Genomic DNA, 15,674 nt, shown 5'->3' on the forward strand with positions numbered 1-15,674 from the left:
GCCACGCGGAGGTAGCTAGCAAGTGTGCAGTAATTTGTCCCTAATCACGTAAATACAGGGTTCTGGCGTCGTGGGCTTTTTTGTCCCTTACTACTCGTTGGTACCTAATTTGAGCTTACAGTATGTCCCAAAAAAAAATGCGAAAGTTTTAGACGACATTGTTCACCTGCTTCCAATGACCGGTTGTTCGGGTTCGTTTGGAAGTTGACCATCAATGTTAACTTCTTTTTCCGATCAGCCTAGATAGCTGTGTAGTGTCGGTAGCGGTTGTCTCAATTGGCTAAGAATAACACTACGGACCGCCTGATCCAGTGGTAAGAGTCCACTATACAGGTGACCCCTAATTCATCGTGTTATGCGGCTTTATGCTTACCGTGCCAAAGAATGAATGGTTAGGGGGGGTCTAATAAAAACCTAACCACAAACGGAGCCTGTGGAGAATTAGGGCGTCCTCCACAGTATTACGCCCTTACTGCGCTAACCGGAGTAATGGTGCAGTGGACCTTGCGTTTCTCCGAGATAATCAGTTGCCCTTCTTAAGTCTCAAATTTGAGGCTAAATAAGGGCGGGGTTATTCAAATGTTGTTAATTAGCTTACATTACTGCCTATATGGGTTCGCTTATAGGGTGTCCCAGAAAGTATGGGCACAACTTTGCAGCTCTGCCATTTGAGAATGGATGTATAAACAAACTTTATTTTCACACATATCCTGCCTTAATATATTAACATCAAATGCCAATTATTAAAATTGGCTTTTAACACTTCGTTTGAATACGGTAGAACATTCCCTAAAAGACCTTTTAAAGCTTCTGCACAAATTGCTATATTTTTCAAACATATCGCTTAACAAATTATTTTCTACGCATGAAATTAAGCACGATAAAAATTGCAAAAAATATATCCTTGTATTTCTACATGCGTATCTATTATTCAACCCTTAGTTTGAATGGAAAACATATACTTTTGAACCTGAAAAATGCATTGAAACACCAAAATCGATATTTTTGAAAACCCGTTTTTCTAATAGTTGAAAACAAGCGTATGAATATATATCACAAAATGCAGAAAATAACATTCTAATTTCACTATAAGTAAAATAAATGCTCCAGCTTTATAAAGTGTAGATTGAATTATTTTTATTCTCGTTAAGACATGTTTTGAAACTCGAATGTCTGTGTGCATTAGTATGGGACAAACATCAAATTCTCGCTCCAGTCGACTTTTTTGATTCCATTTATGTCCCATATGAACTGTACAAAATTTCAGCACAATCAGTGAAACTATAATTTAGCGCAAGCGGTTCAAAGTTTTCATAGGATTTACTATGGGAAAAGTTACACTTTCAAACAAAAAATCCCAGAGGTCGCCCTTTGTCTCCTTAATTCAAATCGATCAACGCTTCTTGTAGAAAAATCATTTATGAAACTTTCCTTCGAAGACCGCAAAACGATTGGTTGCTTGTGGTAAAAGTTATTGATTTATTACCGATTAGTGATCCAACGAACGGCTTTTTGTTTTGTTTTATCAGCAGCACTGCTGCTGCCGTTGTTGCATGGGGTGGCGGGAGGCATCACCACCCCCAGAAACAGCAGCAGCCAAAGCAGCAGCTACAGTGCTGCTAATAAAACAAAACAAAAAGCCGTTCGTTGGATCACTAATCAGTAATAAATCAATAACTTTTTCCACAAGCAACCAATCGTTTTGAGGTCTTCGAAGGAAAGTTTCATAAATGGTTTTTCTACTAGAAACGTTGATCGATATGTATTAAGGAGACAAAGGGCGACCTCTAGGATTTTTTGTTTGAAAGTGCAACTATTCCCATAGTAAATTCTATGCAAACTTTGAACCGCTTGCGCTAAATTATAGTTTCACCGATTGCGCTGAAATTTTGTACAGTTCATATAGGACCTAAATGGGATCTAAAAAGTCGACTGGAGCGAGGATTTATTTTTTTCATACAAGCGTGTCCCATACTAGTGTGCATGTCTTATCTAGAAATAGAAAAGGCTAATTTTTCAGTTTTCTCAAAATTCTGAAATACCGGTACGCACAGGCAAAACATATTTTTATAAAAAATTTCAATCAACCATCTGAGGAAACATGTTTTCGAATATATCATGTGAAAAAAAATCGAAAAAAATGTTTCGTATTTGGATATTTAGCAAAACCGTAAAAAAGTAGGTTGTGCAGAAGTTTTGAAAGATGTTTTTTCAATTAAATCATTATGCATACAAGAACCCTTTTTAATGTATAAACTCTTTACAGGTATCAATTGAAATACTTTGAATAAAAATACAAAAATATAAAAACTGTTGATTGTTAAGAAAATGATTGTATTTTCGCTATACAAAGTTGTGCCCATACTTTCTGGGACACCCTATAATGCGTTTTCGCCATTGGCGTTTTTCAATTGACACCGATTTGGTTCGTCGTTGATGTTTCCTTTTTGTGCTGTGATTGTGAAGAGTGTAATCCTGTCTAGTTTGGGTAGTGGCTACGGCAAGGAAACCTCAGATCAATTTTCAGCGTAAAAAGCGTGTGTAGCCCAAGTGGATCTACTTCAAAAAGTTCATTTTCGTAGGGTAACTTCTGTATAGGTTACTTTGTGAACCCAGCTTTGCTTTTTTCATTATAGATGAACTGTCGTGCCTCGAGCATGCTATATTTTAGAATAACGTTAACAGTATGTTTCAACCTTTCCTTATGGATGCCTTCAAGCAAGCTCTTGTTTTCAGCATCTTTTCGCTGATATTTGGCATCTGAAGTAGCTCAAATATTGATTTGAGATGCTTCAGTTTGATGTAATACTTAGGTAGTACAGTTCATGGTTAACTTAACATAGAATTGCACCGAACCCAACTCTGCATGAGTAGAGTTTGTCATGAGTTGACTGATTGGCATATGTCAGATGAGGACTCTCCATTTGACCTTTTTGCACTTTGGAGTGTTCCTTCGCAAACTTTGCGTATTCAGGCGTCCCTGTTCAACAAGCTAGGGAACCTGTAATAATTGGTTGCGATCACATTTTATGGATAACTCGCTTCCATTGCTACTCCAAGAGAGTTTCATTATGGTTTTGTTATAACAACGCCCTTCATTGTGGTATACCATAGCTACTGCTTTGAAAGAAGCTTGTCTTCTGCGGTCTGTGCGTACCGCAAGAGGTATTCCTGAATGAATCTCGGACCTGTTCAGTGTTCAAGTTCTAAATATCTTCGGATAAACCAGTCTTTTGTATAGCTACGAATCTTAAGCTTCTACCCCGAGGATTGTAGCTACAGAATCGATTAAGTGGGCACTAAAAAGCTCTGCTTATTTCAAATCTCCTGGAGCAAATGGGGCTTTGTCCTATTTTTCTCCAGAGGGATTTGAGTTTTTCAAACATGTTTTGAACTCTTGTAGTTTTCTATTGGGTATTTTTATTGCGTGAAATTACTCTGTAGTTTTATCCCGAAAGGGTGCGGGCGTTGTAAAAAGAAGGAATAAGTTCCAGATTTATCTGGTTACGTCGTTCTTTCTGAAATGCTCGAAACGCATTGTCGATTATCACATCTGTGATGTTCGTCTGGCTAACATGCCTGTTCATGTGAACTCATATGTCTCCCAATTTGGGATGTCCACAGTGACTCTTTTACACAAAGTTGTATACGTTTTCAAGAAAGCACTCGCTCAAACGTAGTTTTTGCTTGGGTGATTTCTTGTATATTGAGGATGCTTTTGATGACGTGCCTTTCTATGTCATATTGAAAGTCGCATGACGTCGCAAGCTACCTCCAATGAGCTATAGGCTTTTTTCTTTCGCTTATGCGTTTTACAGTGTCCTTTTCAGGGCACTGATTAACCCCGTTGTGGTATGAGCTATGAGCTCTCGTTGCGCTTATGCGTTCATTCCCTCTTCTAGGGCACCCCTTCCTATTTCATCACCTTTCCCTTTCCCAATTCCCATCCCTTGTCCCATTCTCCCTCAGGTAAATGATGAAATAGGCTCATATGTATGGCTCATATGTTTTCAAACAGTTTTCTAAACATGGGCATTTTCAAGAGTACCTATTCCTGCGTGATTCCTATGCATTGAAAAGCTTCCATCCAAAGTCGTTAAGCTCAAATAATTTGAGGAAAAATTTATTTATTTTAGAAATTGTGGGCAATTATGAGGCATCGCATGTATACGTAACCAATCAATATTTTGAAACAAGCCTTATCTTATAAGGACGGATTCATTATCAATATTGCACCAAAAATTATTAGAAAACGAAAAAAATAAATTTTCGCATTTTACTGTAAATTCAAATGCGGTTAGTAACGGCAATGACGAGGTTAACCCCTTCGCAAGGAGTGAGTTAGCTATATCTCCTCTAAGGAGAGCAGAGGCAGTAGGAGATTTCGTATTGAACTCCAATGGCTGATGAGGGCCATCAACAAAAAAAAACAGAGAAGTGCTTTCTGCTATGGGGCACAGCAGTTTTGCTCCGTCATTAACTTTGCGTCCTCGAAGTCGAACGTCATTCAGTAAGGGCCTCAAGAATGGCTTGCTGAGACTCGATTATGGTGGCCAAGCAGGACAATGATGAATTCATGACAACTTGAGCCGCAGTATTGCACATGGATCTGAAAATACCGAAGAGCACGCCAGACGCGATCGCTTATGACTTATGCATTTGCAAAAGTGCGCAAGGCTGCCAGAAGAGAAGGAGTTACCAGGCAGCACTCACAAGACCAGGAGTTTAAGTCCGCAAAAATGAAGGACAATGATACCATTTTGTCGGACCACAGTCATTTCATCCCGGGAAGCTGTGAAGGGTGGATCTGAAAAGGCCGATACGCCCTGGGTTGAAGAGAGCAGGAGGTTGAAACCTTGCTTAGGTATTCTTTCACAAGTCATGGAACTGTAAAGGCACCGACTGGGGTAAGCTTTGTAGGCGATAGGGAGGTAGACCCGTTAGACATTCCCCCCTGATCCATCAAAGTACCGTACTCCCCGAGTACCTGTTCCGGATAGCCCGTCCGACTTATTAGAAGACAATCCCATTCAGCTACTCAAGCGTATCGAGAGGACCCGTCCCCGGCAGCCCGTCCGATTCTGGCAGCCCAAGTCCATCCGTCAGCCGTCAAGGTATCGTTACTCCTGCCGCCCCGAATCTGGCAGTATAAGTCCGTCCGTCCAAGGCCCCGTCAGTCCATCAAGAGATAACTCTTCCCGTCGTCTTGTTGATGAATACTCAATTCTTCCCTCAACGCGTCGCCGATTGGTTCGGCGTATTTCAACGATTCGGAAGTCCAGATCAAATGAGCGTGGTTTGTCCTGTGACTACGGCTCCACGGTTCACTACAAGAGTCTCAGCTGGAAAGTCACAGTACAGGTAACGAAGCGAAACCTGACGCAGCCCAGCAACCGTTGTGTCAGAAGCCGCTGAGTGAGGGACGGATATTTACGGGAACGGCAGCTGGGTTGTGGATGTTTCTGAAAAAATGCCAGCGATGTGTACAATGCCTTAACATCCCGTCCAGGAATTGGTGTCTACAACTTACGAGGGCTCGTGGTCGCCAACGTAAACAGGGTCTTCTTCTGTAGCTGCCAAGTGCTTCCGCGTTGGTTAATCGAGTAGCTCCTGCGGATGGTGGGCTGTATGACGACCGTACTGACAGGGCGAAGGTCGGTGGTAATAGGCTGTGGCATGGGGAAGTCGTTTTACGAACTAGCGTTATCAGATCCATGCTAGATGTCGATCTGGATAATGTCGGTACGGAGCGAAGTCGATTATCGACGTTACTTTTTATAGTCCTATAACAAGTAGTTTGAACTGGAAGATAGACGATGCCTACATTCACAGCAATCTCCTGGCGGTTAGCAACAATATCGACAACAGCAGGCAGAGGGGAGAGGAAGGAACGGCTATGCAAAGGCAAAGCGGCAAAGCTCTCGTTGGTGGAAAACATCATACTTCAACGACGAAGTATTTAGGCACCATGAGTGCCATGAGTGCGATGAGCGAAACCTACTCTGTCTAAAGAGAGACGAGCTGGTAGCGATGCTCTCGTGAGGCGACCACCGTAGGAGTGGAAGACCACTGGTGTACTGGTGAACTGAAGCGATTGCGAACCTGCGCCGTGCCTGCCTACGGACCAGAAGGCGGATGAAGCGAGCACGTACTGATGATGAGATAAATTAGCGACGGGTGTTCACCACCGCCAAAGTTCCGACCCGAGCAGAGGGGAATATCAAATTGATAACAACAGAGTCACATAGCCTGTTTTTATGTGATAATTTGTTATTGTTGACTTATTAAAATATATCTTTTTAATAACATGTTTTGTTAGGCTATCTTATTTTGATGTTCAAGTTTTTTGGGATACATCCACAAGATAAAATTTCAATAATATATTTGTTTGTAGAACAAGTTCAGTTATTATTCTACTATAGAGAATGTACGATGAACAATAACACTACAATAACAAGTTCACAAATTTCCTGTTATTAAATTGTAATTAATCTAACAAAACATGTTATTGAATTAGTCTTTCAGGAACATTTTTTTTTGTTATGATATTTGTTATTTTGCCGCTTATGACAGACAAGTTTATAACATAATAAGTTTTGCTAATAACATAAAAAATACTGATTCCTTCATTCAGTTATTAAGCCAAAATGACATATTTTATTATGCTGTTGATATTTTCTTCTGCTCGGGGATGAAGACCGAGATAATGGTAAGTAAAAGGCCTCTGTCAGAGTACCAATGCGAACTTATGGGGTGATGCATAGGATACAGGATCTTACGCTTTAGTTTTGCTCTACGACCAACTAGTAAGCGTTTAACCAAACAGAGCATGATTAGTGTAGGGCGGTTACATTTTGGTGACGATATTCTTTGCTGTAACTTGTTCTAAGTTAATCGATAATACTGCCAAAATGTAATAATTAATAATAAGATTTCAATAATTCATTACCGCGTTACAAGGTTCGCCGAGGTTTGCTAGCTGACGGCATCGTCCACGTACGTACGTGTACCCGGTATCACAGGTGCATAGTTTGTCCTCGCACTTGGCACCGGTAAGCATATGAGAACACTGGACCGCTTCCTCGCAGCTCAGCCCATACGATCGCTCGGGCAGGCAGCGGGTGACGTCGGTGGAGAACACATGCCCGGCCGGGCACTGGCAGAAGCCGTAGATCGAGCAGCTCGCGTCCGGCACCTTAGCGCAGTCGGCCGACGTAGTGCATGGCCACACGACCGAACGGGATTCTGTGGGGTTGGGAAAGAAACAGAGAAGCAGAGGGGAAAGTTTTCGATTAGTGTGAATTTCAATACTGTTTGGAATAGAGTTGGAGAAAAAGATACATAATGCACCAAGACAAACTTGTCTCAACGGTAAACTGGTGGCAACAAATTTATTGGTATCAATCATCTGATGCCAAAAACCCAAGAATCTTCTTCAAAAAATATAACTCTATAACAGTTTGTTGGATTGAAATGATGACTTCGAAGATGTTTGAGCATATTTATTGGACTTTGGAAAAAAAAAACACACTGAGAATAATAGTCATCGCGGATCTATGTTAGATGTCATATAATTACAATTTTCCAAAAACCTTAGGCCGTTAGAATACAGGGACAAACATTTGTCCACAAAAAAACCAATGCTCGAACATCTTGTTTGACTTGATTGATTTTTCATTAGTGTCAAACAGATGTTGTTTCTTGAGTTTTTTCCTTGTCAAATATTTGACCCTGTGTAAATCCTCAAACTCTTCGATTTTTTGAAATTATTTTTCTGTAGAAAATTTAGCAAGTAGCCCAGGATGGTCAAATGTTTCTTAATATTTTTTCTTCAATTTTCATTTATCATCCATACTCAAAACAGGCTAACAGGCAAAAAGAAATATTTTTGGGATTTTATTATCAAAAATAGAGTCCACATACAAGTTGTAATAAAATAACTTTGCATTTTTTCCCTACATTTAACCATACTTAAATAACAGTGACTTAAAAAAATCAAAAACACAAATTAAGAAAAATGTGTGAGATCTTAGAAAATGTTATTCGATATTATTTTTACTGTTTTATTTATTTAGAACTATACTTTTGCATGTAGTTTTTATTCAGAACTCCACATTTATCTTCAAGGTCACCACCAGAAATTCCTTAAGAAAGAAATTAATCAGGATTTTTTTTTTAAAGATTCCTCCAGGAATAAAATCAGACATTTCTTTAGAGATATCTGTTCACAAACCCCGTCAGAAATTCTTCTCAGAATTCCTCCAGAGGTATCTCGAAAAGCTCTTCCACTAGTTCCAACAGAAAATCCTCCAGAGATTCCTTCAGAAATTGACTCTGCAGGATTCATTGAAGTATTTTCTCAAGGAATTCCTTGAGGAGTATTTGGGAAAATTTTCCAAGGAAACCCAGGATTTAAAAAAAAAAATCCTAGAAAAATTTCTAAAACCACTAAATCCATGGATTTTTTTTTTAAAATTATCTGTTCCTGAAACTCCAGAATAAATCCTTCAAATGCTGGAAGAGTTTCTAAAGATATTTCTGATGGAGTACCAGAAAAATTTCTGTAGCAATCACTGGTGGTATTATGGAAAGCACACCTTGCAGAATTAAATAAAGACAAATCAATCAATCAACCTTGCAGGATTATCTGAAGGAAACCCGAGGAGAGATTTGTGAGGAAGTTTCTTGATGGGTACCTAGAGAAGCCTTTGCTGAAATTCGTAAAAAAATATTGGAAACAATATTATAAGAATTACTGGAGACATCCTTTAAAAATGCAGTAGAGTTTTCTGACAGTATTTCCGGAATAATCCGTGAACAAATTTCTGAAGGATTTGTCTGCAAAAATAAACCATCTAGATCTAGATCCTCTATAACAATTTTCGGAAAAAAATCCGAAAAGATTTATGTAGAAATACTTTGGATATATTTCTGGAGAAGTTTCTGAATGTGTTCTCAACTTTCTAATACACAACCCCGCCTTTAAACGTGGTATAGTTTAAGCATTTTGTATTTTTCTTGTCAAGGCAATCAAAACTTTTATTTTTTTAGCTAATGTTTAGGACTGTTCTGTATATCTCAAAATTGTTGTTGGTGTATTTTAAAGCGTATACAATTTAAAAAATAAATGGGAAATTTATGTTTCGGTTACTTTTTAGATGTCATTGTATCTTGAATAAAATTTTTCATGAGAAAAAATAAAAATAAAAATATTTTAACAATAATCATAAATTCACGAAATGTTTTCGTCTTAAAAATTCGGCATGCCAAATAAGCTTCTAGGAAAAAATTAAAAGTATAGAGATGTTCTGAAATAAAAATTAGGAAAATCAGAAACAAAAATTCACAAAATTGAGAATAAAAAAGAATCATCTTCCAAAACATATTTTAATCGATTTCAGATGACGAAAAATGATATTTAGATCAGAATCAAAAATTTCAGTATTAGAGGGTTAAATAATCCGAGGATAAATTCCTTGGGGAATCTCTGGAGACATCCTGGAAAATCAGAAATTCCAGGAGATTATTTGTCTAGAGTAATTTCCTTCATGATTTTCTGGATAGAAACCTGCAGAAATTCTTGAAATTATTCCTGTGACATTTTACAAAGTACTGCCTGGAGAAATTCGTGGAGAAATCCCTGAAGGAGTTTGTAAAAATACCTAAACGAGTTCCTGGCAGACTTGAATAGTATTTGAAAGAATTTGTAAAGGAATACCTGGAGCAATTACTGGAAAAAATCCATGCAGTATCATCTAAAGTATTGATTCTTTCAAATGCTCTTTAGGGAAGAAAGCTTTTTAAATGAACTCGTTTTGAAATTTCTGACGAAATTAATAAGAGAATATCTAAAGGAAGCCTTGGAGAAAGAAATAATCATTTGAATAATTTCTAAAGAAACCGTTGAAACCTTAAAAACAATCCTTGAAAAATTTTATAAAAACATCAGAAATTATTGAATCTTAGAAAAATTCCTGAAGGAATCACAGGATAAATTTCTGAAGATATCCCTGAAGGAATACTTTGAGGCTCCTTGGGAAGTCTTTGGTCGAGTTCCTCGAATTAAAAATAATTGAATATTCAATAAGAAAATTGGGAAATCTTTATGAAATTTCCATATTTTTTCTGGCTTGATCCATCGACAAATTTCTAAAGAATTTACCTTGAAAAACATCTAGATAGTCTTCTGTAAAGATTTCTACAAAAATATCTTGAAAATAAAAAAAGAAATTTCAAAGAAATACATAGAAAATAACTTTAGAGAACCATTTGAGAGAATTTTATGAATATTTGAGGATAAATTTCTATAGGTGTATTTGGAGGACATCCTGGAGAAGTTTTTGTTGAAATACGTGGAAGAATACTAAGAGCAACTCTACAAGGAATCTCTTCACGAATATATTCAGGAATTTCTGGAGGAACTTCTGCCACACTACAAGTAAAATGCGAAAAAAATAACCTGAGGGAATTCCTGCGGGGATTTCCAATATAATGCCTGGAGATATTCCTTTTAAAAAATCTGGAGGAGTTTGATAAGAAATATCTAAACGAATTTCCGGAGAAACCTGAAAAGGAAGAGATTTTCTGGAAGAATTTCTGGAAAAAAAAAACTGCTAGAGGAATTTTTGAAACCTTCAAAAAATGTTCTGATGGAAAACTTGGAGAAGTTTCTAAAGGAATCCTTAAATAAATTTCTGAAGAAATCCCTTCAGCGTATTTTGAAATAATCCATGCAAACCTTTCCAAAACTGCTCTTCAGGAAATTTCTTGTAATAGTAATAAGAGGACATCTGAAGGAATGTTATGGAGAAATGTCTAAATGAAACTAGAAACAAATCTAAAACAACTGCTGGGGTATTTAATAAAAACTTGAGTGAAGTCCTGGTGTAATTTCTGTAGAAATCCATGAAGCAATTCTGGAAGAAAACCACAGAAGATTTTCCTAGCATATCTTTGGATACATTCATTGTAATTTGTAAATCTTAAAATAATTTGTAAATAAATCACTAGAATAATTTCTAAAAGAATCTTTGGAAGAATTTCTGAAGGAGTCTTAGAGGAGATTTCTTTATACATCCCAAAGCTATTTTATTAGGAATCTCTTAAAAAAAACTAAACAAAAATCAGTACAGTTTCTGAAGGAATTTAAAATTTTGAAAAAATTTTCTACAGAATTTGTAAGATAACCCGTGGAAGAATTCCTAGAAAACATTGTGGAGAAATTTCTGAAGAAATTTATGAAGAAGCTTCTGAGGCAATCCATCGAAAATTTTCTAAAAAATCCCCAAAAAACTTTCTGAAACCCTAGAAGATTCCCCAAGTAAATCGATTTAGTAATTTAGAAAAGAATTCAAGCAAGGTTTAATCAAAGAGTTCTTGGATATATCTCTGGAGCAATCTCAACAGAACTCTAAGATATTGTATTTATTCAACCTGTGGCTTGTCAAAGGAATCCCTGGAAGCAGCGCCTAAAAAAATCAGCCCAATGATGTTCAATCAGTGCGAAAACGCACACAAATAAACGAATGCAGTCTCCCACCAACATGACACAAAGAATGAACATGACAAACACACTTAAATTAAATCGCCGACCTCAGCAAACGGATTGCCGAGAATCCAACAGCCGAGAATCCGGTAAATATTTTCACTAAATCTCGGTAAAAGCTTTACTGAGATGTCGTTAAAACTTTGCCGATATCTCGGTAATCCAACTTTTTACCGAGATCTCGGCAAAGTTCACCGAGACTCGGTAATGGTTTACCGAAATCTCGGTAAAAATTTTACCGAGAATCAGTAAATATTTTACCGAGATATCAGCTGTTGGATTCTCGGCAAACCGTTTACCGAGATCAATTTCTGAATTTAAGTGTGAAGAGAAAGCAAGACAATGAGAGCGACGCCTCGTAGTGTAATCAACTGTAGCTGAAGTTCTCTTTTGATCTTCAGTCCGAGCGCGGTGAATATGAATATGATTTTTTTAATTTGGAAGTGACTTTTTGTGATTTTAGGCTATTTAAGGCACGCAAATGTGGATATGTTGCCCTAATTCTAGTAATTATGCTTGCTTTTAGTGAATAGTATGCACCAGCAGAACTTTTTGCTTTTGAATCGTGCTTAAACCAGAAAATATCAATTGAAGATGAATATGCTGACTTTGAATATCAGTCCGTGGTAAAAATTCAGCAGACAGCGAGGTAATGAAGTTATTATCGCTTGAACTTCAGGTGACTCCCTGTATCACTCCAATTTCAGCACTTCTTTTTCGATTCTTATTTCTAACAATCATCAAGCGCAACAGTAGTGGTGTTGCCTTTTTACATTTGTTCTATAAACAAACAAACAAAAATAACACCTCTTTGTCTCGCTTTCACCAATGTAAACATTTCAAGATTATTAATCATTTAAAAGCAATTCAAGCAGTAGACTACTCTGTTTTGCTAAATAACAATGAAACATGTCTCTATATTACGAAAAACACCGAATTTTATGTGTAATAAGCCAAAAATGATCGAATAATCTTAGTATGCTCTTCCGCTGTTGATGTTTGCAAGCAGCAGCAGTGTTGGCGGACAGTGCGGAGGAGATTTCACAAATAAAAATTATTTGCTTTTATTACTATCATATGTGATTCAAAGTACAACAATAATAATTCGAAGAATAGTTTTCGATTTTACGACGTATAGTCGATAAATTTGAGTCGACCATTTCAATGATTTTGATTGATTTTATTGATGAATTGGCCCGCAAGATCGACATCACTGCGTTCAATGATCGATGATTGTGCGCCGGACGGCACCGTCGCGTCGCGCTGCTGCCGTCGTCGTTGTGCTGTGGTGGATGATAAACATTGCCATCGAACTCTTGGTGCGGTTGAGACAAATTTGAATAATTTTCAAGTTTGAGTGAAAATATTTCTTTGTGGTATAGATAGTTCGAAAGAGAATTTTATTTGGAATAGTGTGTTCTATATTGCTTTTCAAAATATCTTGCGTGAAGTGGAGAATTTTGAAGAAAAGGTAAGCGTCGATTTTCTTACGTAAATGTATTAGTGCAATACTGTGTAAAGTTGAATTTGTATGATGATTCTGAAGAAGCCATTTTGTGATGACACAAGAAAAAGCCTTCAGAGAGTGGTGCAGGGGTTATCGAGGCGATAATCAAAACAAAAACAAATCTAAGACGCAAGAGCCTCTGGGCGTCGGTTGGGATGACTGTAATTTGATAAATTAAGACACTGCCTGGAAGAATATCTGAAGATTTTTTTTGAAGAGATTTATTATTCAATCTCAAAAGGATTATCTTGAAGAATTTCTGAAAGAATTCATAAAAGAAAATTAAGCGAAATTTATAGAGCAATCTTTGGAAGATTTTCTAAAAAAAAATATTCGAGAAATTTTTTGAAATTTTTATTTTCTACAGAATTGCTGAAATAATCCGTGGATCAATTTTTGGAAATCCATGAAAGGTTTCTCGAGGAATTCTCGAAGAAATTTGTGGAAGAGTTTCTGAAATTCAAAAAGAAACACCTGAGGTAATCCATGAAAGATTTTAGAAAAATCCCAGAAGAAATCCTGGAAGATTTTCAAAATGAATCCTAGAAGCAAATGTAGAAGGTTTTATAAAAGAGGAATCTCAAAAGAACTTCCAAAAAATGTCCGAAGGAATCTATGGATTTTTCAAGGCAATCCCTGGAAGAACTACTTAAGGAGTTCCCTAAGAAATCTGTCTATGAATCTATGGCAGAATTTCCAGAAAGATTTTTGAAGCATTTACTTAAAAATTTCCGAAGTAAACTTCGAAAAAAATGGAAAATAATCTTAAGAGAATTATTTTAAGCAATCCTAGGAGGAATTCATAAAGGAAACTTTGTTAGAATATCTAAATCAATCTGGAAGATAGCCTGGAATATCTGAAGGAAGTCTAAGTTTTTAATTTTTGGAAGTATTACCTAGTCAAAGCTCCCTCTTTTCAAATTTTGACAGTGTTCGGGACCAAAATATTAGTTAGCATCTGCCCCAGGGGTACAATATACTTCGCTTTGCTCTATCAGCTTAAAGCACCATCGAGATCGGTTATCCACTATGCGATGGCTAAGGTCGAAAGAAATAGTAGCCCCTACTGCAACATGGCAAACCTGCTGGCTGTTCTTGGCTGATGATTGGGATGCTTTATGGTTCCTTGACACGACACCTTCAAAAAGCGAAGGAAATCTAAAAGCTTCAGAATCGGTGCATCAGGTTCGGAGGGTGGTTGGATAACACAAGCCTCAAGGTGAAAGAGTTATTAGGGCTTCCTGGTGGCATTTCAGATCGGCGTTGATTACGGTATACAAGAAGGGCCAAGAACTTTGACACTTCAAACAGTTTATGACTTAAAGAATCATCAGGGAAATCAAAATATGGAAAGGTCATTGCATTTGTTTCAACATATTTGAATAAAACAAAAGTTTGCTTATTGCATTCATTGTTGAGAAATTTAGGAGCATCGATTTAGAATGTGTAACGATGTTTAAAAGTATCATTAAAATCCTTGAACTTTTTTCCACAGAAAATCGGACTTGTTCTTTTTTTGTAAGAGAAGAAGCACTGAAAATAAAAAGTTTCCCTTGAACCACAAGTCCAGAATTGGATTTCGCATTGTCATCAAACGGGTTCCAAACTCTTCGAATCAAGCGTCACTTGAAAGCGACAACGAAGAGTCATTGACGGCATTTCCGATAAGCTAATCACTTCTGATTTGGGTTTAAAAGTCACCAACCACTTCAAACACCTGTTGCTCATCCGCTTTGTAATCGATTTCAAGTTGGAACTGGACTACCCATTTGGTTGATAACAAGTTACACATAAATCGCTATTCCAGAACTGATTCAAGAGATCGAAATTATCCATTACATTAAACCAACTATTAAATGTACATAGAACATCACATTTCACTACAAACCACCACAACGCCGTGCTTTCGGCATAGCGATTATCCAAACTCTTAACACTTTTATCTTGTTAGGTACCTCGCACGATCAGTATCACTAGGAACCACTTGGCAAGTAGCCACCGCATATTTAACCGACAGACAGAAGCGGCCAATCTCCGACAACGTCAACAGTAAAGCAAACAACCGATTCACCGTAACACCTGTTCGATACTGACTTTCGACCGGCAGACTATCGATGGCTTGTATATGAATGGAATTTCTCATGGAGTATACCCCTAATCTTATCACCATACTCCTGTTATCAGCCCAATCAACTGGGCAATGGTAGTCAGTCAATATTGCAGAACATTGATCCAGGTGTAGGTATCTGGGTGATTATTTCAAGCCGACGGGATTTACTGATATGCTCAATTGTGGCGATCGATATCCGATCTGTAAGCCGGTCAATCAGGGAGCTGATTTCATATATCTAATCGATAACAATACCTGTGGTCCAAATAGTACCTGCATTGACTAGGGTTGCCATATTGTTCACACATGAAAAGAGTACATTCAAAAATTCTGATAAAAGAGTACAAACGAGTACAGTAATCAAGTACCTAAATATTGATTTTTTTTTTCGATTAAATACTGTTTGACACTCTTGAAGTTTTCAATATTAAAGTTCTGTAAACCATACTTGACGCCTAAAGGTACGTAAATTTTCTAACGAAGTGAAAAACTAAAATTGTGTCTACTTAATA

At 37.3% G+C, this 15,674-nt stretch overlaps 1 protein-coding gene across 2 annotated transcripts in view; it reads right to left on the reverse strand.

The window, feature by feature from the left end:
- Nucleotides 1–15,674, reverse strand: part of LOC109419802 (prion-like-(Q/N-rich) domain-bearing protein 25) — a 104,753-nt gene that overhangs the window by 21,925 nt on the left and 67,154 nt on the right. Inside the window, exons 1-2 of one of the 2 annotated variants that reach the window (XM_062846513.1) lie at nucleotides 15,008–15,163; nucleotides 6,950–7,245 (exon numbers count right to left, since the gene is read on the reverse strand). In XM_062846513.1, the coding sequence (XP_062702497.1) occupies nucleotides 6,950–7,245; nucleotides 15,008–15,056 (345 nt within the window). In that variant the 5' untranslated portion in view covers nucleotides 15,057–15,163. Of the gene's footprint in view, nucleotides 1–6,949; nucleotides 7,246–15,007; nucleotides 15,164–15,674 lie in introns of those variants that run through there. The other variant, XM_062846512.1, reaches the window with a different exon arrangement.

Source organism: Aedes albopictus, chromosome 1, assembly GCF_035046485.1.
Source record: "Aedes albopictus strain Foshan chromosome 1, AalbF5, whole genome shotgun sequence".
Classification (NCBI taxonomy): domain Eukaryota; kingdom Metazoa; phylum Arthropoda; class Insecta; order Diptera; family Culicidae; genus Aedes; species Aedes albopictus.